At 34.2% G+C, this 26,874-nt stretch overlaps 1 protein-coding gene across 1 annotated transcript in view; it reads left to right on the top strand.

Annotated features, from left to right (window-relative positions):
* Positions 1-26,874, top strand: part of LOC145662910 (transient-receptor-potential-like protein) — a 191,529-nt gene that overhangs the window by 126,167 nt on the left and 38,488 nt on the right. The window contains exons 11-13 of the mRNA XM_081728915.1: positions 4,327-4,483; positions 15,956-16,151; positions 24,537-24,764. Of these exons, the coding sequence (XP_081585041.1) occupies positions 4,327-4,483; positions 15,956-16,151; positions 24,537-24,764 (581 nt within the window). The remainder of the gene's footprint in view (positions 1-4,326; positions 4,484-15,955; positions 16,152-24,536; positions 24,765-26,874) is intronic.

The raw sequence follows: 26,874 nt of genomic DNA on the forward strand, positions 1-26,874 counted from the left end.
TTTTTCATATTTTCGGTAGGTTATAACTCCGAAAGGAAGCATTTGTACACCCAGGTTGGTCTATACTTTTTGTTTTATCTTGGTATCAGGAATCATCTCCCAAACGTTGTCGGTGTTGTTTTCGAACATCCTGTATATATGCTGAATCACTTGTGTAAGAACCAGTACTGGTATATCTTTTGTTGGATGCTTATTAAGGTAGCATCGTACACATACTCATCTATACTGTTGTATAAAACTCTCAAGCGTATTGTATATGACTATATTTCATTGATCGATTAATAGGTACAAGGGATATTTTTTAAGCCTCTGTTAAGCCATCAGAGAACCACATGAGAGCGACGAAGCGAGAATGAAACAAAGTTGCTCATTGGACATCACCCATCGCGCATTAGTAAGGAGACTCTGTCGTTCAAACACTGTGAAGCAGTAGACTTAAGAAAATATCGAGTAGCCTACAATCGAATAACCCGCCACGTGTGAACAACATGATATAATTTGATTGCTCTAGAAGGAAGGGTATAATATAGCTGGAATTCATCGTCGAATAAGCAAAGATTGCGACTTGAACTGTATGTGATGGCTGAAACGAGAATAAGACAAAGATGTTCATTGGACGTCACTCAACTCCCACATTGGTAGAGAGATTCTGCCGCTGTAAAGTAGTAAAGTTGAGAAAATATCGAGTACAATCGAAACAACCGCCAAGTGTGAACTACATAATGTAACTCGATTGTTCCAAACGGGAGAACATAATACAGTCGAAATTTATAGTCGAATGAGTAAGGATTGCGGCTGGAGCTGTATGTGATATCTGCTTGCCCGTCTGCTTTGCCAATGTACACAACGAGGATGAATAAGTTTGGATAACTATTGCGGTAGATTACCCTCCTGAACGAGTGAATCATGTTGTTCGTGAAAGGCGTAAATTACTATTTCTTAACTGTCTGCTAAGTTAACTGAAATCTCAAGATTATCGCATGAAGAAATTGAATTACACATGGTGGGCGGTTCGATTGCATTTAATATGCTTTAAATATTACTACTCTGTAACGATTGAACGACATTCAATGAACAGTTTTGTCTTGTGCCCGTTTCGTCATCAGATGTTGGTGATTCTCTGGAAGACATCGTGCACACTACAGATATGTTCTGACTTCCGGATTTGCAGTTCATTAAGATGTTCCGCTGGGTTTTTACATAGGATCTTTACTGTTTCCGTTGTCTATTTATAATTTTCCTGATGTAATAAAGTCACAAAAGTTGTTACATGAAGATAGTTTAAAATTTTATTTTGCCATAAATTCAGAGATGGATTGTGTCAGTTTACAAAATTATATTCATGTATTTTCTAATTGATGTAAAATAAACAAACTACCGGTAAATACTGAGAAATGCAATATACTGCCTCACACTCACAGAAAAAGGATTGGAATTTAAATGTCATATAAATAACATATCACTGCGCCACTGTATTTCGAGAAAATTCGATTTAAAATTATGGATTCTACCATAAGCAAACCATCAACTTGGAGTGCCGAGTAGCAATATCAGACATATAATTAGCGGATATAATTGTACATGTCCCGGAAAATTTTGTACACCTCCCACTTTATTTTGTACACCATTTAAATAGTTTTGTACACCCCTGTGTTGTAGAAAATTAGCTCCAAAACTCCAAAATTAGCACTCCTACTTGATGGCTTGCCTATGGTAGAATCCGTAAGTTTAAGGCCAGTTTTCTCGAAATACAGGGGTGTACAACTTTTTAAAAAGATGTACAAAAGTGTACAGAATTCGAAGATTATGTTTGTGTATCTAAATCTTCGATGTGATGATTCCGCACTCCAAGTTGATGATTGAGTTTGAAATTTTAGAGCTATTTTCTTCCAAACACAGGGGTGTACAAAACTATTTTTAGGGTATACAAAATTGTACAAAATTTGCAGATGATTTTTAGCTACTTAAATCTTGGATCTGGTGATTCCGTATTCAAACGTCAACTTGGAGTGCGTAATTTTTATCGCAAATTTCTGGAAGCATAGGGGTCTACAAAGTTTTTTAAAAGCTGTACAAAAATGTTCAAAATGTGTACAAAATTATGAGCATGTTTAATATGTGATTTGCCGATTCCGCACTCCAAGTTGACGGACCCTAATGTGCTTTAAATTGTATATACTACATATTAGTCCCTAACTAGAATAGATGTCGATAACTGAAACCCTAGTGCACAAAATATGCACACCGTCTAGAGTCAATTCAATGCAGACTTGTGCGTTATTTAATATAAAGAAATACACAAATATATCAATATAAAAATATGTTGCACTTCCAGCAAATTATTTATTGTAATCTTTTGAAGCAAGAAGAGTTTTTTTCTTTTAAAAAAAATTTTACATGATGTAATTGATTCACCAGCATTAGCCCTACTGTCAGTCCCGAAGAGTTACAAACATTTCATGAAGTATTACAGTATACTAATATATTGGGTATATCATCTATTATAAGGTTCTGTACTTTGTATAATACTATCTAAATAATCAGTCTTACAATAGCTATATATATATGTAAGGTTTGAAGTATATGCGGTACAATACTTGAAGCTTATAATTGAGAATATAAGCTGATGTTGGGCTGAAAAGTTTTGCTGTTGATTAACATTTTGGGTTATATTGAACATAATTTAATAAAATATAAAATATCTACGTTGATATTTACCCTTCAGTTCTAGAACATCACTTTTCTGTATAGTCACCATCTACTTCCACGCACTTCCTCCGCGTCACACCAATCCTCCCACGGCGTCACGGTAGAAACCCTTGTCTTGGGAGCGACACTACGATCGTACACCACTCTGCATGTCCTCATCTGATAAGTAGTAAATGCCTTTAAGTTTTTCCCTCAGTTTAAAAAAATTGCAAAAATCACTGGGTGCAAGAACAGGGCTGTATGAAAGATGTAAGAGGACAATATATCCAAGCTTCATATTGCGTTGGTGCTCAACTTACTGGTGTGGGATCTAACGTTGTCATGAAAAAGAAGAGGTTATCGATTTTCAGCCCTGACGAGTGTCAGTCGAGCTTAAGCTTCGTTAGGGTTTCAATGTACTGCTCTGAGTTCGCGGTGGTAACTCGGTGCGGACAATGCCATTCATATCGAAAAACTGAGTTCGCGTGCCTTTGCCGCAGATGCACGGACCTGGAGTGGGAGTGGGAGATCCTTTGTGATGGTACTCCGTGGATTTCCTGTTCATCGTTAAATCAAACGGTGTCCCATGATTCGTCGCCTATGCCGATTTCGTACAGGAAAGCGTCGCCCTCCGTCTCGTATCGATTTTCCTCAGATATCTGTTTCCTCTTGTCCTTCATCTCATCTGTCAGCATCCTTGGAACTCATATTGCACACACTTTGCGGTACTTCAGCAGTTCTCCGATTATTAACCTGACTCGTTCCTTAGAGAAGACAAGCTGCAGGGCAATTATCTTCCTGCTTGATTCTTCTATTTTCACGGAACAATTAGTCAACTGTCTCTTGACTCAGTCACGCCCGTGGTAGTTACTGGCCTTCCAGAAGAAGGCTTGTTAGTAAACGTGGGATGGTTTGGATGTTCGTCTAACAGCGTTAGCCCATCTTCGAACGCTACTCTACGAGTACTCCACATAGGCCTCATCGTACCCAACTTGAATCGGGCGAAAAATTTGGGGTCGCAAAACTCCTTCCGCCGTCAAGAATTCGATTACGGCTCTCTGCTTTAATCCCATGTCTATACCAGTCGCCATCTTGGCCACAACTGCTGATCACATGGGCAGATGACAACTGCTACGTGGCATTGTAGTAAGAGATAGAGTAATGCTCAGTAAAAGTTCCAATAAAAATAAGGAGGATATTAATCAACAACCAGAACTTTTCAGCCCGCCTTCGTAGAAGAAAGATTTAGGAATTGTAACTATGTATGTACTGTATACTGCTGAATACTATCAATAGTGTACACCTGTTGTGTTCAACATGTATAAGATATAGCTACTTAAGTTAGCTCCCCTAACAAGGGCGCCCATGTTGTGGTTTCCAAGGGGGGCAAGTATAAGCGACGTTTCAAAAATGGTTTCAAATTTTGCTGTAACTAATGTAAAAATTCTATTGGATTTTTTATATTCGAAAGTACAATTTCCTCTAGGGGGGCGAGCGACCCTTCTTGCCTCCCCCCTTATGGGCGCCCTTGTCCCCTAACATGATCTCAGTCCCTCTGTCTTGGATTTCGGGCTACAGCCTTATTGTATCAATTCTATAATCAACAAACTTATATTTATATCCCCTTCTTGTTTTCAGATATCGCAAAATTTCTGTTTATTTTCTTCTTGGTGCTGACGAGTTTTGCGTGTGGTTTGAACCAGTTGTACTGGTACTACGACTCAACCACGGAATACTGCCATCAGAAGCCTAATGGAAAAACCGTTTGCCAGTCCAACCATGATGCCTTTATGACGTAAGTAGCTGGCAACGATTTGTCTCTGAAGTTAGTTAATCAAATTGTCATTTGAACGATAATTAATATACAAATAGAGTCCAATGTGAGGTTCCTCCAGCTGGCACCAAGTATACAATGAGATCAAGCTGTATGAATATGCAGATATGAAAATGGGTTATTGAATATTTATTAACAGTTAATCGATCATAGGAGACGCACATGGAAGAGAAGAGATATAAATTCATTATCGGTAACACTAGCCTGTGATGGTTCTGTTTTTCAACATTTGATGATGAATTCCTATGTATCTTGATGCGCTTAATCCAGAAAGAATCTTAGTTTGTTTCCATCACGTCAGACTTGTTTGCAAATGGCATATATAATATATGTTGAAATACACAATATGCAAATGTAATATATGTCGAAAAATATCACAAATGTGGGACGTAATGACATAGTCGGTTTCTTATATAAAAACATGTGGTGTTGTGTGGCTTAGAAATAGAAGAAAATATAATAGAAAAGAAATACTCACGAGTCTAATCATTGTGTCGATCTCTTTAGACCAGTAATGTTGTGTTTCTGGTTTTTCCACTTGTGTTCTTTTCTGGGTTTATCTCGGTGCAATATCCAGCAATAGTCAGCCATCATTGTTGTATTCCGTCGTCCTTGGTAACGCTTTTCCATTTCTTGGATGTCCTGATGGAAACTCTCATCCATCTCTTCATTAACAGCATCCAGATTCTTGGGAAAGTAGTCCAAATGGGAATGTAGGAAATGAACCTTGAAACTCATAAAACAGTCTAAAGTTTCGTACTTCAGCAGCATAGTATCAATAATAGACTTGAAATTCGGATCCTTCTTGTTGCCCAAAAACTTGATTACTACGTCTTTAAAGTGGACCCAGGTTTCTTTTTCTGCAACCAAAATACACGAGATACACTTGTATGAATGTTATCTGTCCTTGTGCCTTGCAAACATGACCTCGCCACAAATATAACAAAATGAATCTGCAGACGTTTTACAGCCTCTTGACACCATGTCGAACACTGTATGTTTACTGTTCCGTCGACACACACACACACACACTTTGGATTGCAAAGGATACGTACGAAGGGTTGCACCAGCACTAATAGTTGCAGTTCACACAACGTTTAATGACGCGAGTGTTGCCATCTGCCGGTTTATATTGCCAACATTTTGTTTTTATTGCAAACAAATAGATGACAGCATTTCCTATGTCCTGAAATCTGTCTGTACGTCTCATATTTGTGATGTTTTCCGATATATAACTCATTCTGACACATTGAGATTTGCAAACAATTCTGACGTGATGGACAGAAACTACGGTCATTTTTGGATTCAGCGCACCAAAATACATAGAAATTCATCGTCCAATGGTGAAAAACATAACATAACCGAAATAATGCAGGCCTGTGTAATTAATAAATGCAAAAAAGTTCACTTTAACTAAAATGTTAATTAAATACAATACTCCAACTAATCACTTTAAAATTAAAATAAAGATATTAAAATCGAATAAACATTTTTTTATTTTTTACTTTTTTTAAGGCTTCCTTTATTGGACATAAAATACTGAGCGCGCTGGAAAATTTTTTGAGCATACCGTGAAGTCCCATGTGATTTAGTAATTCTTGATTTTACCACGTGAATTTTCAGTTTAGTTACAGTTATCTACAGGGCCGGATTAAGGGAGGGGTTTAGGGGGTCTGTAGCCCCGGTCCTCTAGGTGGACGGGGCCCTACCCTCTGATCAAAATCTCAACTGGCTATCTAAAAAGAATTATACAAAATACAATCATCATCATTAGATAAAATATGACTTAAAATATGAAACATAGTCCCTTAACATTCCTACTGTACTTTCACACAAACGTATTAGGTGAAGTCAGCTGGGGCCACATTTTTTTTTTTTTTTTTTTTTACCTGTGCCTCCAGATGGGTTAATCCGACACTGGTTATCTAATAAGTGTTAATTCTAGTCTAGTCCAAATTTACGGTTTGTATCGAATTTTGTGTAACAAAATATACTAGGTACGTTCTAGCATCATGAACAAGATTAATTACACACAGAAATAGTTAATTTGAATAACAATAACAAATTATGAAGTGTTTAGTCTACTAGGAAAGCTAGATCAGAACTAGTTCTTTTGTTTGTCAAAAATGTAGAAGTCCAACAAAATTCTTCTATCATTGAAGGCGCACAATGAAGGGTGACTGAACAGTGAAGGGAAGATGTATTGGAAAATACGATACGAAATTCGACTTAGCTTACGTTGTATCTTTACATAAATACTAGCCTCATAGCTTAAAACATAATTTAAAGAAAAATAAGTAATTAATTGTTTCTTGTACAAGTAATAAATTTTCATTAACTGGTATATGAATGAACAATGTCAATACATAGTCCGCCAGAAAAATGTATAAACTGTTTAAGGAAAAATCTATATATCATATTTCTTAATTCCATTTAATTTATTGTTCAAACATGTGTTCCAAACCTTCAAGTAAGCATATGTTTACATAAGATGTGCAAAATGTTGGCCGTTGGTGACCAAGTACTTAACAGAATGACGAGTGGTCAATGTATCAATGGAGACCGATGCACATGCACATGCACAATCAAACTTGTCAACAATGCGTTTGATTGTTAGGCGGATTGGTGGTTCAGTACCAAACTTCCCTCTCCACTGACGCTGTACTTCGATGGCATTCCCAAACTTGATAAAATACTTCAAAACGTACCTAAGCTACTCGAACGTCAAGCGTGAAACCGGCCATTTTCTTATATCACTAACCATGCTGACAGTACCGACATCTGTTGAGCGAAAAACCGTACTACAACATAATTTTAACTGGAAACAATGCCGACATCTGTTGAGCGAAAAACCGTACTACAACAGACTTAAATTTCAGAACAATTGTCAATTCCAGTATCCTGAAACAGAATGACAAAGAGTGTATACATTTTTCTGGCGGACTCTGTATTTAATACCCATCTAAAATTAACAGATTACACATAGGCTCGTATATGGTATTATCTTCTATTTTATCATCAAATAACACAGTAAAACCAGCGTACTTTGTCTACTTATTTGACAAGTTAATTAATATCTTGTGTAAAACTGCTAGTAGTGCTATAATATGAGGAAACAATGTGATAATATGAATACTCTAGGTGCTGGAGGATTTTTTAACTATTATTATTATTTTACGTAAACGAAAACAAAAGAAGTGCTAATGAGTTCTCGTACAGAATTACGTCTGGCCAGGAGATTTAGAATGTGGATAAAGCACATTTTCTTTCTTTACTTGTACTCTTCATATGCACTGGTGTTTCTTAAACTTAAAAAAGATTAGCATGTTTGTATATATATTATTAAAGCCATTACGAAGAAAGTCAGTCCATAAGTTACGAAATTAGGCAAAACTCTACATATATACCAATTAATACATTTCATACAGTCGAACAAAATAATATGATTAGTATGTATATCAACGCCATTTTGTTTACTGTAAAGTGTTCGTTGTTTCTATCAAGCAATAACAACCAAATATAATGAACATTTCCCGAGAGTATGTTTAGCAGAAGGGGGCTGGAAGTACGTAAAAAAAAATACAAAATTTACAGGAGAAATGGATGATTTAAGTACTCATACCTAACACAACGTAACCAAATCTAACCTAACTTAACCTAATATTAATAGAAATAAAAGAAATTCTATCATTTTTTCGAAAACTATGTTGGAACCCTACACTAACATCTCCCCCATTTACATTTAATAAAACATCTCTAAAATGAATCAATAAATAAACGCCAGCAGTAATCTAACATAAACTAACCTAACCTCAACTAAACTAACCTAATGTGAACAGAAATCATCGAAATTGTAATATTTTTTAAAAAATAAAATGGCTGGACCCCTTCTGCTAAACATTCGCCGTTTTCCGGAATTAATATAAATAAATACTTTAAAAATTTTCTGTTCGAGACCAAGAACTAAAAAAAAAACACCTAATGTTTCTCAGTCATGAACAGAGCCTCAAACTGCAATAAAGTTAATTATGTATTTCTGTAGTGGTATTTGAAAAGACAGAGATTCAACTTCCTGTGAGCTCAAAATCTTGATACTAGCTCAACATGATGCCACCTATCAGAAACAGTGTTCTCTTAAAGTCGAGATCTACTTAGAGATCCACAGATATATACGTAAATATTTACTCAAAAAAATTCCAAACTATGAACAAAACAAATGTGCATTCATAAATTAATTGTAGTCATCTGATAAATATGTGGAATTTGTAATCTTCAGTTGTAAAAAAGTTTATTCTTTATTAGCTGAACCTGCGCTCTCTACACAGCGCATCATTCACATATGAGCATGAATCTCCTTGTCATTCATCACAACATCTATGCATGTCCCTTTACAGACACAAGTGAAAGACGTCTTCATAAAAATCGTCAAGGGGTATCATAAAGGGGAGATTTTATCCGATTATTTTTCAATATCTCGTACCGTTTGCAAGATTTGAGCCTACTTTCGGTTGGAGTTTTTAATTCATGTATGATCAGTGTTTTCTTTCTTCTTGCATGCAGTATTAATAAGCAAATACATTACACACACAATTAATTATAATGTCAATGATATATTGTGTTCATTCGGCAAAACACTCCAAACAATAAAGATTTATCTTAGACTGGAGAAATGGTTATCCTTCATTTTTCATTAAACAAACAGCGAAGGGATATATTAACCCCGTATACAAATGTGTGGTGTTGAAATGTATAACTTGCAGGATATTATGCTTTTTTAAAATTTCAACACTTCCAGTGTCCCCCTAAAAAATGTAATAAAGAAATAACAGCCACTTTTTTAAATATTCAATTAGAACTGAACAATCTACACAAAATGTTCAATCGATTAGTGAAAACGGCATCTTTCTAAAGCTTGTAGTTTCCGAGATATTGTCAAAAGAATTAGCTACAAACATATAAACGTTCAAAAACATATAAACTTTTCTCGGCCACAAACATATAAACCTAGCATTTTAATATACGAGGTGTGTTAGAAAATTAATGAGACTGATTTTGTACTAACTAAAGTTTTTATGTTTTACAAACAACAACGTTATGCCCTTCAAAGTAGTTCCCTTGGACAGCCATACACCGGTGGAGTCGTTGTTCCCATTCTTGGTAGCAGTGCTGGAAGTCTTCAACTGGTATGGCTTTTAACTGGTCGACCACAGCCTTTGGAATGTTCTCCAGAGTTCCAAAATTACGTCCTTTTAGAACATGTTTCAATTTCGGGAAAAGGAAAAAGTCACAAGGACTCAAATCAGGTGAATAGGGGGGTTGAGGAACAACAGTGATGCGTTTTGGGGTCAAAGATTCACTGATGGAAATGGCAGTGTGACACGGGGCATTGTCATGATGAAGCATCCACTTGTCTGCAATGTCTGGTCTCACACGAATCACTCTTTTCCTGAGCCTTTCAAGGACGCTTTTATAAAACACTTGGTTGACAGTTTGTCCTGGTGGAACAAATTCTTTGTGCACAATACCCTTACTGCCAAAAAACAAATCAGCATTGTCTTGATCTTTGATTTGCTCATTCGACATTTCTTCGGCCGAGAAGATGACGGAGTGTGCCACTTTTCGCTTTGCCGCTTTGTTTCAGGATCGTACTCAAATATCCAGGATTCATCTGTGATCACACAATTGAAGAATTCTTGGTCATTGGCAATCCTCTCAAGAAGATCAACGTACACGTTTTTTCGATTGTCCTTCAGTTCAGTTGTGAGGTTTTCCGGCACCATTTTGGCACAAGTCTTTCGCATGTTCAAATCGTCTGTTAAAATTTAATGTACGGTGAAAGTGTTTAAATTTAACTGTTCACTCATTATCCTTACGGTCTGATCTCACAAGAGCCCTTACACGTTCAATTTTTTGTCAGTTTTTGAAGTTCTCCCTGAACGAGGTTCATCTTCAACGTGTTCTCGGCCTTTCAAAAATGATTTGTGCCAGCGGAAAACTTGTGCTCTTGGTAAACAATGTTCTCCATAGGCCTATTTTACTTTTCAAAAGTCACACTCGCGGATTCACCAAGTTTAACACAAAACTTTTTTGCACAACGTTGCTCTAAATTCCGATGTTCCATTTCTGTAACACACAACAAAAACACAACTTCACTGAAGGCGCTGTCAAAAATAATGTGTTAGCTGTACGGAGTTGTAACTCGGACTGCGGAGGTGGAAGGAATAAATAAACCGGTCTAGCACAGGCCGGTAGACACAACTTTGCCAGATTGCCCACAGTGTTGCCAGTCTCATTACTTTTCTCACACACATTGTATAGATCAATGAAAGATTGTTAATCTCTGATGAAAATACACCGTTTTCTGTTGGACTTGCCTTTAAGAAATTGTTGGTTTTTAATTACACTTCAAGCTGGGATAGCTCATCAGCTTTTACAATGTTCTATTTCGTATCTAAGAAGATGAAGTAGGTAGTGTACATAAAATTTCGTTAGTCAACTGCAATTCTTTTGTGACTTATTCACTGGCTTTCTTCTGTTTTCAGTATACTTACAGCAAAAGATTGGAAGTATTTACATCAAATGCTAAGAAATTACATTTCAGAGCACAATATTTATAGGTCTTCCCCTTCTGATCGAAGATATTGTAGTTTGACGATCCTCTCTACAGATTATAGTAACTATAAACAGTAGTATTGAGAGTACTTGTTTTAGTATACTTAGAAGAGCTTTTAGTGTAAATTAATCCGTCACGGCCACATGAACTGGTCGTGAACTTCTCTTGATTTCCCTTCTGTTTCAGCATCGACGCCAGCTACACCTCGCTGCTGTGGTCGCTGTTTGGCCAGATTCCCATCAAAGAGTTAGCTGATCGAGAGGACCAGATATTCACCCAGTGGGTCGGTCAGGCCCTTCTTGGCGCCTATCTTATCATGGCAGTGACTGTTATGATCAACATGCTTATAGCCATGATGAGCAGGTCTTTTCAGATCGTGGAGGTACCTCAGCGCAGGCCGCACTCTCTCTGTATCTCTTCAAACACTGTTTCATCTGTTGCAAATACCTTGGTCCATGGCAAACGCAAAGCTTAATGAACGGTTGAATCTAGACACATTAGCATTGTGTTCGTCTATTTTATAACAAACTATTATGAATATCTTTAAAACTCTTAGTATTTCCTGTTTTGTTAGATATTTGTATCAAATTTTACAACTTTTCATTAAGGATAATATATAGAACTACATTCACGAAGTAACTCAAACGGTATGTTTTTCATCTTCTGTCACACCGTGGGGTATGTTTATACTCAAAGAGTGTGTTAAACATACTTTAAAAATCATAATTTTCCGAACTCTTGTTTTTCATTTCTCACAGTAAAATATCCATTGAAGCTTTTCTGGCAACGTATTGCAAACAGTACTTAACAGAGACACAGGATTCCAACTGAGCCAAACATGGACACCAATCATATCCCGCCATTTCAAGCACCTATCAGAAGCCGCCATTTCATCCACCAATCAGAAAAGAACAATCACACACACATAAAGTATACATTCCACGCACTCCATTACGCCATCATACTCGCCTGAGGACAATGTCAGTCTTCGCAACGTTGCAAGATACAACAGTATCTACCTGGCTGCTAACCCGAGAAGACCTGTTTGCACATACACAGTAGTTTATCTAGGATTTTCTAGATATGTTGATGTAATAAAAAGTTAAGGGGGACAAGGAAGAATTTATTTGAATTAAAATAAGTAACATGTCAATGTCATATCTGCAGAAAATTATAAAAATACGTATAAAACGAGATCATAATTTCACTCTAGTTACAGAAAACATTATCATTACTCGACTATTACATGAATTTTTCTTGAAATCACAGTCAAAAAGTGACTATACTCAAAACTAAGCTATATCAATCTTAAGGTAGAATGAACAAGTTTACTTTAAAAAAAATTGTTGTGGGTTTACAATTTTGTTGTGGAAGTTAGATAAGCCCACAATATATATCTTACAGGTGTTTATTTTTAACTATAAATTTTATTGGTTTGTTGGAAATTTGGAATTTAATGTCTGTCTTCAGCACTTAGGATATGAGAAACGTAATTTACTATTTAAAGGGTGATCCAAGCCACTTCTCTGGTTCATCTCTGGGAATCGAATGCGGGATCAATCTCACAGGAATCTATAATACATCATGTTAGCCACTTAGCCATAACGAGACAAGAAAAAAATTACCATTATATATATGAAAAACTCTGTGTAAATTATTTAATAAATATATTTCGTAAACTTAAAGGTAAAATATTATTAAAAGATAAAAGTTCTTTTAAAAAATGAAGGCATTCAAATCTGTGCACACACTTTGAGTATAAAATGTCAACGGATCCACAGAAAATAAAAACCGTGTATTATTCTTCACGTTCTTAAGTTACATTGCAATGGCTTATAGTAATGAATTGAGTCTTACTTTAGTAGAAAGAAAAATATGGTTGAAACTGTTTACACTATTTATGTTACTAAAACGAGAGAAAATGATTGTTAACTTTATTAATTAAAATACGACGAAGCTTGCCAGTTTCACTCAGCTTTGCGTTTTAATTGTCACCTTTTGCAAAAGAAATACTGATTATTCCCTCTTCATTTTACATGTACCTTCTACTTCAGTGGTTACCTGTACAAGACACGGAGAGCAGATAAAACCTTTTACATATCTCAGTATTCACAACCAACACAGACCCTAATTGTTAACCAAGTACGGAAACTTAAAACAAGAAGTACACAGTGTAATGTTTTGATACCGTACTATGGCAGTATCTTTATAGTTATTATTAAGTATTTTGCCTTTTGGCAGGTTCTGGGACTAATGAGTATTTTATTTGCATTTATTTTATTTTTATTATTTTGTTATTTAGATTTTGGTCTTTAAATATTTCTTCCGCGTTTCTCTATCTTCAGCTTCCTCTTTTAACTCCCAATATTTTCTTTCATTCTTCAAATCATCGATCAGTTGTGTTCTTCTCTCTTCCTATTCCTCGCTTCCCTTCGATTTTTCCTTCTATGGCGGTATGAAGAAGACAATTTCTTTGCAAGATGTGTCCAATTCAATTGATCTTCTTACAAAGGATGCTGGCTAAAAGGATTTTCGTCTTTCCCATAGATTTTAAAACATCTTCGTTTGTTGCTCTCTCTGTCCATTTTATCTTCTCCATCTTCCTTTATCACCACATTTCGATGCTCTCTAAATATTCCTCCTCTACCTTTATAACGCATAATAATACTTTTATCTATATATGAATGTATCATAAGAGTCTTTCTTTCTGATGAAGAATAAGTATCTTTCTGTTTAGTTGCTTAGTACTTAATCACTTGAAACTGTTTGCACTTAGTACGAGAACTATACAATATTACTAAAAAAAACTGCACCATTCAGTTTAATATGCTAAATTCCAGCCTACAGGTAATTGTAAACTTTCTGTCGCTAATTAGACGCCAAAATAAGCTTTAGCTTTGAGATAAGCTAAATTTGCCAAACCTTCTTCTACGATGTTACAACTTACACTAACATATGCAGCGCTGTCACTATTCTGTCACATCATTTATTATTATTATTATTATTATTATTATTATTATTATTATTATTATTATTATTATTATTATTATTATTATTATTATTATTATTATTATTATTTTACAATTAAATTCTCTCTTTACTTACTTCCTCAAATTATTCTAAATTAATATTAACTCTCACATCACTTACATTTCTTTAGTCCTATTCCTTCATCTAAATATTGCCTATTTCTTTTCTTAATCTTGAGTTGCTTATATGAACTTAATTCTTCATCAACAAATAGAGTTTATATTGTACTGTTCTTACCCATTACTAAATTTATTCCAGTAGATTCTATTTTCTTATTTCATGAATAATGAACGCATCATATCGATTTCATCTCTTCTACGTAGGGTGGAATATATTGAATTAGAAATAGATAGATTGCATAAGATTCCAGTTTTTATCCCAGCCTTGTCGCTTTGTATTGGATAAATATCGTTTTCAAATTATTTCCATTTCATCCTATGTTTAATCCCACTTCATTTTGTGAAATCCTCCAGCTATATCATTATAATCTCTATATGTAAAATAAGAAGTCCTGACTGACTGATCAACGCTAAAACCAAACTGCTTAAGAGACCTATTAAAATACCGCTAATTTTACAGTAATTATGTGATATCTTCAAGTAGATAAAAGATAATCAAAATGTGAAACAAGACCGCGCTAGATAATATTATTTTGCATAAGGTACGGTTATCACGAGTCACCTAGTATGTTTCCGTTTGCAGCCATTTAGAAACTCGAAAATAAATGTCGATTTTCTAAATGGCTGGAAATCGAAAGCAGATAAGTGAGTCGTGATAACGGTATCTCATGTAAAATAATATTGTCTTGTTCCACTTTTCGATTATCTTTTATTTATTTGAAGATACTACATAGTTACTGTAAAATTAGCGGTATTCTAATTTCGCCGTGATAGGGCCTCTTAAGCTAGAAACTTTAAGTTTTGTACAGTACATACAATTTGTGACGTAAGGTACCAAACAGGAAGAAGGATTTTTGGAAATTCGATGTGAAAAGAGACCGATGGAAGTTGCAATTATTGTATAATAAGATGTTTGTATCCCAGTGATCCCTAAGTTTAGAATATGAAAATTTTGTATTTAAGTTTTCATTTATTTATTTATTTATTTGAAATAATTAAACATGTGTTTCAGAATTCTTTAATATATGAGTTAAAAGGAAAAAGGGGCGTTCACGTTTTATTTTTATTATGAGCAGAGGAATATCTCTGTCTGGGATCAAAATTTCATCTCTAAAAGCAGTAAGTAGAATTTATTGTAGACAGTTTTTTTTTTTTTTTTTTTTTCATTTTTTAAAATAGCTGCTAAGAGAGGCTTCAAACGGAAACATACTGAAACTAAACTACAACTCACGGATTGTGTAATTGTACTAAATATTTTTTTTTATTCATGGATGTGACAATTATAAGTGATCATAAGAAAACTTCGTAAGATGTGTTTGAGATGTTTTAGGTGTGTAAAAGGTATTATCTGCTTTCCTGTCACACAACCAGAGACAACGTTGGAGTCACAAGGCAATGTTTATTTTAACTTTTTTTTTAATGTGAATCAGGTTTAATAAAAGTGTTCCTTCCTAACTGCTTCAACCTTCTCCAAATGTCAAAACAAAAACAAATAAACTATGCTAAAAAAAAAGTGAAAAGAAACAAGTTTTTCTCTTGCATGGTGCAGCGCGTAACAACTATCTGTTTCTCTCTTTGTTTAGTGTTTATTTTTTATTATTTATTTATTCTTCTGTCCTTTTTTTCTGTTGTTGTTGTGTGTGAATATGCATTGTCTCCTTCTGCCTCCAGGTTAGATGTCACTTTTGCCACCTTATTTTGGTCGTTATTTGGTATCAGTTCGCCAAAGAGCACTGAATTGGTGGAGCCCCATACATTCATTGAAATCGTTGGTCAAGGCCTCTTCATGGCGTACCATGTGCTTTCCATTATTGTACTCATCAACATGCTAATAGCTATGATGTCCAACAGCTTTCAAGTTATTGAGGTACTGTGTACTATGCATTTTAAAGCAGCTCAGGAATGCAAGCGCTTTTGTTTTCTGTTTTGTAAAATCTATTCAGATAAGATATGATGTTAATGTATGTGCAAAGATCGATTTTAAAATGAGTTTGTTTCATAATATCTAGAAATTAGTTCTTTTTTCATTTTTATTATCAAATCTTTGAAATACCATATAATACGTTATAGAGTAACAAGGTTACCTGCAAGGAGCAAGTAGATTTTAGTTTGTCTGCTAGAGAAGAATTTCAATATTAGATATTGTTTAATGCTGTACTTTGAGGAAGATTGTGTGAATTAAATTTACAAATTTGCATCCTTCTCTTTGGTTAGAGATGAGTAGGAGGGAGATTTACTTGTATTTATTTTAACTTGTTATTTCCGACGATCATTGCAGTAGTTACTCTGCTAGCTTCCTCAGAGGTTATTAATACATTAAACTCTCAATGTATGTTAGCACTGTGTTGCGAGCGGTGATAATATTTAGAAAAATGTGAAGAAAAAAAAGGCTACTACTCACCACAGAAAACAAACTACTCCTCTAGGAAGTACTTTCGGAGAACACAATGCCCATTTTCAGCCTAGCCACAATTCGAAAAGGATTTAAACCATGGGGAGAAATGGGGACGGGTAAAATTGGTTAAAAAGGATTTAAAGTATGCAAAGCGGAATTCTTCTAGTAGGGCATAAGCAATATTAATAGTAACTCACTTGACACTGTTCACCGTTGCTCACTGTTTTTCTTATTACCTACCACACGGTGGAAATGAGTAGTAAAAAATTGCTCCAAATCGCATTTATATCTCCTTTATCTAAATTGAGTGTAAAATTCTCTTTATGTATGTAATGGACTTGTTTAATTTTTCGTTCAGTTGTGTTTTTGCTTTCTGTACCAAACGTGAATTAGGAATATTATGGTTATTGCCTTTGAGATGAGATGTCAATCTGAATAACTGTTGTAAGCTACGAGATTTCGATGTGCGAATATGCTCAGCTATTCGGATACTGCAAAAATATAACATCAAGGCCTCAGAAGTTCCTCTGAAATCCATAGAAAAATATTTACAAATTTTACGACATTTTTTACTAATCCCCAGCAAAGTAGCGGTGTTTATCGGGTTAAATGTCAATGTGACAAATAGGTCAAACAAAAAGGAATATTTGTGGGGCCGCGGTGGCTCAGTGGTAGAGCGTTCACCTCTGGTGCTTGGTGTCCCGGGTTCAAACCCTGCTCCCGCCAAGTGAGTTGAGTTGAGTTGAGTTTAACGTCCGGTTCAGCAGCGAGGCTATATGAGACGTGGACCTACTGATTAACGTGGAATCCGAACCACATGAGCTCCCGCCGGGAATCGAACCCGGGTCTCCCACGCCAAAGGCGCGTACGCTAACCGCTTAGCCACGAAGGAGCTCTCCCGCCAAGTGAACTTTGTGGTGGACAAACACCGTGTGCGTGGGTTTTCTCGGGGTTCTCCCGTTTCCTCCCACTTTCTTCATTCCACCATTTCATTCATCTCTCATCATCACCGTCTCCTTTAGCCTAACCAGCATAATCGTGGGACGTAAAACTCAAAAATTTCATTTCATTTCAAAAAGGAATATTTGTACTAGAATAGCTGAGCATATTCAACAGTTATTCAGATTGACATCTCGTCTCAAAGACAATAATCATAATATTCCTAATTCATGTTTGATACAGAAAGCAAACACAACAGCTAAACGAAAAATTAAACAAGTCTATTACATACATAAAGAGAATCCTACACTCAATTTAGATAAAGGAGATATAAATGCGTTTTGGAGCTGTCTTTTTAGAACTCATTTCCACCACGTGGAAGGTAATAAAAAAAAGCAGTGATCAACAGTGAACAGTAACAAGTGAGTTACTATTAATATCTGTTTATGTCCTACTAGAAAAATTACGCTTCACATACTTTAAATCCTTTTTAACCAATTTTACCCATCCCCATTTCTCTCCATGTTTTAAATGCTTTTCGAATCGTGACTAGGCTGAAGATGGAGATAGTGTTCTCCGAAAGTACTTTCTAAAGGAGTAATTTTGTTTTCTGCGGTGTGTTAGCCTTTTGTTTACATTTTTCCAATATATGTGTTTTACAGCAATAATGTTCATTTCTCTCTTGCGAACGCATGTACTAGACAAACACAGAAAGCAAAGAATATCATTTCTGTATAAGTGTGTAATATATGTATGGCTCGTATGGCTCGGGGTAACATAATGCTAAGCGCCACTTCCGATGAAATTGAGTTGCGATCGAACCACAGATGAGTATGTAGGTAGTTTAATTTCGGGAATATAACTGTAGATGTCAGGGGCAGCTTGTTCGGTATGTCATTGCATTGAATTGAATGGGAATGTTGAATCTTATTTTCCAATTTATTCGGCAGTTAGAAAATGTGAAAATGTGACATACCATTGTATTCCCTGAGCCGTTCGTATATATATATATATTAATATATGTCAAAGGGAGCTAGTACAGTAAATATAGAGATCATCGTGAGCAGCAATTATAAATTAGCACAGCTAAAATACTCCCCTACCCACAAAAAAGAGCTTATGATAAAAAGGCCTTGTGTCCATCTTAAACACAAACTAATTACAACTTCTTACAAGACTGTCTATAATCTTTATTATAAATTAACTAGAAATGTTTTTGTTATCCTTCCATTCATCAATTTTCCTCTGAAGACTCTTAGTTAATTTATAATAAAGATTATAGACAGCCTTGTAAGAAAGTTGTAATTAGTTTGTGAAAAAAGAGCTGTGTAATTATAAAAATGAAGAATTGTAAGGCGCGGTTAACAAATCTCTAAGTGTAGCAGCATTAGTGATTAAGTTACTACACTGCAGACATCTTAGAAATGTTTCGAAGTGTTTACTTAAAACATGCTTTGTTACTATAGATAAGAACTTTGTCCTTATTAGGAACTACTTGGAAATTTTTTTAGGCAAAAGTCACTGCCAATCAGAAAAGTAAATGATATCTAGAGAATAAACAAACATATTGTGGTGGTTTTTCTTACTGTTAGACTTGCAGTATTCTTTAACTTTAAAAAATTATCATTTTTGTGAGTTCTGAGTTAAAGTTACAGCATCAGGAATGACAGGCTTGTCTTAACTAGTATTCTACATTGCGGTTGTTACCACGTTTGTTCATCCCATTGAAACATATGAACATATAGTTTACCTTTGGTTATTAAAATGGCACCGCATTTTCAATAAATTTAAATAATATTAAACAAACATACAGAAAACAAGAAACGAAGATAACAGAAGTAGTTTGTAGCCTTAAAGAGATTTTATGTAAAGATATTCCGTTGATGGTTACTCAAAACAATAATCCACCTTGAATTACTTTTGTATCTCAAATTATCATATATATTTTCATCTTCACACAAATCTTTAAAATCGATCTTGCACCAATATTCAGTATTCTTATCTTGAATAGATTGTAAAAAATGATTTTAAAAGTTATATATTTAATATTTTTTTCTATAAAATTAAATATAAATATTTTTTTCATTTTTAATAGAATATTTTGAAAACTTAAAAAGACTTTTTTAAATTGAATTTGTAACTTTTAGTAATAGAAAATCGAAAATAATTGTATAAAACGTGATTTTTTAATATACGCTCCAATAAGCTTGTGACTTTTAAAAGATGTTTTGTTTATCATGTTGATAATAATACACAATTAATAAACATTAGCAAAAATATGCCTTTCTAATTTTACCAATATAAATGTATCATAAGGACCAATATTAAATTTGCTTTTAAACTAGATTTAAACAGGTACTAATATTTTCCGAAACTTAATCTAATAACTTTATACAAGGTGTTTCAAAACACCGGCAACGTTTGGGAGGTGATTCCTGACACCAAGATAAGACAAAAAGTATAGATCAACCTGAGTGTACAAATGCTTCCTTTCGGAGTTATAGGCTGCCGAAAACATGAAAAAATGAAATTTAAAGTTCCATCGCTCCAAAACTAGGAGACCAACCGTAGTTGGGTCAAGACTTCATTAAGGAACTAATATGTGTGCTATCCAAATATCCATGTTTCGGCATCCTAAAGTATTCACGCGACAATTTTTATAGAGGGAGTTTGGCTATGGTCATATAATTTGAAGTACTCACCAACTACCTCTATAAAAATTGTTGCGAAAGTACCTGAGGATTCTGAAAGATAAATATTTGGGTATGGGCACATACCAGTTCTTAATTGAAGTTTTGAACCGACTACGGTAGGTCCCATAGTATTGGAGCTATGGACCTTCAACGTTCATTTTTTTTCATGTTTTCGGCAGCCTATAACTCCGAAAGGAAGCATTTGTGCACCCAAGTTGGTCTATACTTTTTGTCTTATCTTGGTGTCAGGAATCACCTCCCAAACGTTGTCGGTGTTGTTTTGAAACACCCTGTATATAAATCTGAATTCGTTTTAGAAGGAACAATGAATATAATATTACAAAATCCTTCTCATATTATTCTGTAGTCTAGAACAAACCGCAAACAGGGCTCCAAAAGCGAACAGAGGTGTAGTGAAGTAGGTAATTGTCAAGAACAATTATCTAATCTAAAAATACATTTCTCGTTTGTCATTTATTCCATCTTTGTGAAAATATAACTGTAATGTTACGTTAATTTCAATTTCCATTGTTTTTTCTCGATTTATGACTACACCACTGCCACGCAAGTTCCTGTGTAACATTACCAGATAAATAATGATCGTATTTTAATGAAATAAAAGTACTGTAATAGTGGAACACGATGTAAAACAATTACAACTGTACAATTACAATCACCAAAAAAGGCTGTAGAAGGTGGTCATAACTTTTAATTGTATATATTTCAACTACTTCTATCGCTTTCTTCTCTTCTTTTGTCTTGTAACGACTGTAGTAAATACGTGCATGATTGTAACTAGTATAGCATGTAGATATACCTACAACTATGCATGTATTATATATTTACTTTCATTATAGTCGTAGAACTAAATATTACAGTATAAAAGTTGATTTCTAAGTTTAAAACATTTGTATATTATATCTCTTTTAAGTAATGTAACAGAAATACAGTGTGTTACAAATATGTCTCACCATAGTTGAGGAATATTTTCCTCCCATCAAAATAAGAAAAACGTTCATATGGAAATGTGTTCAAAAGTGGATAGTTTCGGAGATATAGGGTGCCGAAAACGTGAAATAAGGAAACTTTAAAAGTTCATAGTTCCACTACTATGCGACCTATCGTAGTCGGGTCAAGACATCACTTAGGAACTGGTATGTAAACTATCCAAATATCCATGTTTAAGAATGCTCCAGTACTTGCACACCAATTTTTTAGAGAGGTAGATGGAGAGTGAACAAATACTCCCAAACAGCCTCCCTAAAAATGATTGTGCAAGTACCGGAGGTTCTGAAAGATGGATATTTGGATAGTTCACATACTTGGTTCCTCAGTGATGTCTTGACCCAATCATGATTGGTCCTATAGTAGTGGATCTTTGGACCTTTAAAACTCATTTTTCTCAAGTTTTAGGCAGCTTATAACTACGAAATTATGTATACTTATGTCCAAAATGATTGTCGCATATCTATAATTGTCTTCTTGTCAGAATATAATTTGATAATGATTTTGCAGGATACTTTTAATACTGATACTATGTGTATAATCGGGAAATGTATATTTGTGGCCAACTTCATAGGAAAAGAATTATAAATACGAAAATTAGAGGGAGTAAAACAAAATGTTGCTAAATGGACAAGAAAGTTTTATTTTCGTTTTATTATACTTATTTACTGCTCTTTTGACATGAAATTTGCCACATACATGTCTTTGTCGATTATACACATAGTAACATTATAAGAAATTCCGGACGAATTCGTTATCAAATTATATTCCTACAAAAACATAATTATATAACATGCGACAATAATTTTGGACATGAGTGTACTTCCGACCACAGGACCATATGAACTTTTTTCTTATTTTGATTTGAGGAATATATTACCAAAATATTGTGACTTTTTGTAACACCCTGTATAATAAATTATACTTATTTTAAATAAGAATAATAGAAATTCTAATTGTTTTCGTTCACGGGAGATATTTTAACAAATATAGTGATAGATATTCTAGTAATCAGTAAGTTTGGTTTATACGTGATCCCTTCAAGAACAGGTAGCTTAAGAAGATTCTTTTTCTCTTCTTGGGTTAAGCTGTTAAAAATAACAATTTCAGTTAATATTTCTCTTAACATAAATGATTTTGTAAATTATTTATTATCTCGATGAAAATCATTAATTATTGTATTTATAGAACTTGCCTGAGATCTTAATCATTTAGAAGTATGTGTTTTGTCATAGAACTTTGTCATACATGGTATAAAGTGCCAAACTCGGGAAACAAAATGTGAGAAAGGATTATGCAAGTAGGAGAACCTTCTCAATATACAGAGTGTTTCAAAACAATACGGACAACATTTTGGAGGTGATTCCTGACACCAAGATAAGACAAAAAAGTATAGACTAACCTAGGTACAGAAAATCCGTCATTTCAGTTATAGGCTGCCGAAAACGAAAAAAGAAATGAACTTTAAAGGTTCGTAGCTCCAAAACTATGGAATTTTCCATAATCGGGTCAAGACTTCACTCAGGAACTAATATGTGCGCTATCCAAAAATACATGTCTGAGAATTCTGTGGTACTTACATAACAATTTTTATGGATAGAGTTTAGCTACGACCAACTTTCTATTTGGTTCAATATTCGTGAAGTGCCTGATATTTAACATGCAATACCTTAAAAAAGGTACAAGCTACGATGAAATTCACTACACCAGTGAATTTCACAGCCTAGCATGCATTGCTTATTTGAACGAATACTGCCATTTATTATTATTTTTTTTAAAAATATAAAGAATTCATTTTAAATGAAGAAAACTTGTTAACTTTTCTCAATGAGTTAGCTAGATTATCGTTTGATTTTTCACAATGTACATTTTAGTCATGTGCAACTCTATGTTTTCTTACATAATCTGTTTCTGCCCTTCTTAGTAATTACAACAAGTAATAGTAAGAGAAGAAAGAACAATTTACACATTTTCAAACCAATAGTAGCAAGCAGACAAGAACTTCGATTGCGGTGTCTATAGTCTTTTAGGTTTAATACTTGTGCATTCATAATTAATGATACACGGTCAGCAAGCCTTCAGTAATGGCAAACGCTCCTTCCATTCCGTTTTTGTCTCTTTTTGAATATTACCCAGATGCCTTCTCCGACCAGAAAGGCCTGCTACAAGCAGCGACGTAACTAGGCCAGTTGTCGCCCGGGATAAGAACACGCCTTAGCGCCCCATCCCATGATCAACCAAACCAAAATGCTCCCCGATTACAAATGATATTGACATTATACAATGATTTTCTTATTCCATTTTTTCCTCAAGTGGTAAACTCGATTTCAAAATTACAGTACATTATCTAATTTTTAGTACAAGATGAAACATGAAACTAATTAGTATTTGATTGCCAAATAATCTGAAAGTAGCATGTTTGACATATTCGTATGGTCTTATTCTAATAACTGCAAATCATAATGTCTTTGGAATTAAATCGGGATGTGTATATGTGTAGAATGAATCAACAGTTTGTTTCTTTAGAAGAATATTTTAATTATGACAAACAGTCAAGCTGTTGTCTCGATTATTATACTCGGACATTTTGCAAATCTCTTAAATTGATGTAAGTTAAATGAAAACACAAAAATGTGGAACTAAAATTTAACTTTGCGAATTATTTTGGCTGCAAACATTTTTACAATATCCCCAAAAGATAGCTTTGAAGCTAACTTATACTCTATGGATTTGATTCTAAGGCTGGTTAGTCGTTGTCCTATTAAGTTTCTGAGGTATTTTTTTAAAGACGTTTAGTTTGCTAAAACTCCTTTTCTTGCCTTAGAGTGAAAATAAATATTTGCACCGAATTTTGCACCCCCATTCCGGCGCCCGGGGCACAAACTCCACTTTCTCGCCCCTAGTTACGTCACTGGCTACAAGGATTGATCAGTTGGAAGCGACTGATATGCACGAATTGTTGTCTAAGGAAGGAAAATTCAAAATTAAAGTTGAGCTACAGTTTATTGTAAAATTAAGCTTAGGCTAATCTTAAAAGTAGTATATAATATATTTTAGACGATATGTAAACTTATGTGTATATATGTAAACTATACGTATAAATCTAAAGCTTCAAATTAGGATAACTAACTTTCATTTATAGTACAATCATTGTTGCATACTACTATTACTAACACAACTAAAACTTATGCCAAGTCGATATGAGGTGTTCTTATTTCAGGATCATGCCGATCAAGAATGGAAATTTGCACGTTCAAAATTGTGGATGAGTTACTTTGACGAAGGCTGTACTCTTCCACCACCTTTCAATGTTATCATCAGTCCCAAATCCATTTATTACTTTCTACGTGGGCTTAAAAATCTTTTACATAAGTTGTACTCACGACCACGGAAGGACGAAAGGAAAATAGCTGCTGCAGAGAAGGGTGTTATAACAATACCTACTAAGGTACGTACAATTATGTTATGCTTAAAATGAATGTTAAGAAATCAAGTTTTAACAAAAAGAGCCAGACACGTACGTAGAAATTTATTTCGGGAGAGATCCAAAGCTTGTTGGGAATCCAAATTTAATATGCGAATAAATTATATTAAAATTTACAAAATCACCCCGAAAATTAGACTAAATTTACAGAAAAGCCGGGATTTCAAGGAGGTTTGGATCTCCAGGATCAACCCCCTTTCGTACGTCCCTGGCAAGGGCTAATTTAAAGATGTCATTAATATGAACATTTAAAATATGTGGGTTACCGTATGTTCTCTAACCAGGGATGATTCCAAACTTGAACCTTGAATCTGGGGACAACCTATATATCCTGAAAGGGTTTGTCGAGCAAGTTCCAAAACCGGTTTCAATTCCTTGCCCGGAATTTCCAAAACAGGTTCCAGCCCCTTCAGGGGTGGAAATATATACAACAGCTTGACCTATATATCCCATATATCGAAGTGCTTCGCATGACTAGTAGATTAAGAATATAATATTCACGATCAATTATATCTTATATCAAGGTCATATAACCAAAATATTGATTATTTCACTATAAATACCCTATATTAGTGGACTTATAAAGCGGGAAAAAGCATATCCATAATATCCAGTCAAGAGTAAGTTATTTGGTATCACAACTAATGTGACCCATTGTTATAGTTAGATGTGACACATTCGGTGTATTTCAATTTCCATATTTTTCTTGATTTCATCTATATACGTTGTCAGATGAGTACGTTCATTATACAGGGTGTTTCAAAACAACACCGACAACGTTTGGGAAGTGATTCCTGACACCAAGATAAGACAAAAAGTATAGACCAACCTGGGTGCACAAATGCTTCCTTTCGGAGTTATAAGCTGCCGAAAACTTGAAAAAGTGTAATTTAAAGGTCCATAGCTCCAAAACTATAGGACCCACCGTAGTCGGGTCAAGAGTTCACTTAGGAACTAATATGTGCACTATTCAAAAATACATGTTTCAGATTCCTAAGGTAATCAAGCAACAATTTTTAGAGAGGCAGTTTGACTACGGGCATATAATTTGAAATACTGACAAAGAACCTCTATAAAAATCGTTGCGGAGTGCTGTCTCGTTTTTTATTCATAACAGGCTATAAAGATCTCTTATTATCTTTCTTTTACGTTACATTGTAGTTTTGAAAATACATTTGCTCTAAATGATTCCATGTGATTGGTTATTTATATGAAATCATATAAAACTGTCGACTACTTTCATCTTTCACAAAATTGAACAATGTGTATTTCATTGCCAAATTATTCAGGTAACAACAAAAAATATGAGAAATATTTAAACATCGGAAGATTTAGTTGAAACGATTGGCCATATTTATTATTCATCTGTTATTATTTAATCATTTTTGTATTCATAAAGTTTCTTGTTCCATTTACTCATTTGCAACATAATGATTTTCCAAATTAATCATAAAATCTACTTTTCTAAATTGTGCCAAACAATATTGTCTATTCAACATTGAAATAAGAAGAAAATATGAATTTATAAATTTTAACTCCTTTTCCATTTGGACTACAGTATATAAATAATTAAGTGATTGAAGTTTACAGAATTACAGCTGGTTCAAGGTTACAGAAAGTGCATATTGATTACAGTTTTAATTTTTAACGCACCTTTCTACTCATTTTTTAATTATATTTTATACCTAATTTTCATTAAAATTTCATTCACTTTTATTGAAGAATACGTAACTATTTATAATATTTCAGATATTGTTAATGGATTTCATTTTAAGAATAATCCAATGACTGTGCATTCCACTTCCAAATGTTAAATGCAGAGGCGGCTTTTGGAACGGGAAAAGGATGCCGAGTGGAACATTAACGTCAATTTGAATGTATTCTAGGTTGCACATTTTAATTAAAATGGAAAAATAATAAAAGTGCATATTCAAAATGCAAAATTAAGCATTATAAAATAATGTGTAATTTTAATGCTACATTTTGTGTCAATTCTAAAATTTGGAAGTATTCTTTAAAACAGTTCTTCGAATATGAACACTCAATCTCATAATCATTTTTTTTTTTTCTGATA

This window comes from Thermobia domestica, chromosome 10 (assembly GCF_964235325.1).
Source record: "Thermobia domestica chromosome 10, izTheDome1.hap1.1, whole genome shotgun sequence".
Taxonomy (NCBI): domain Eukaryota; kingdom Metazoa; phylum Arthropoda; class Insecta; order Zygentoma; family Lepismatidae; genus Thermobia; species Thermobia domestica.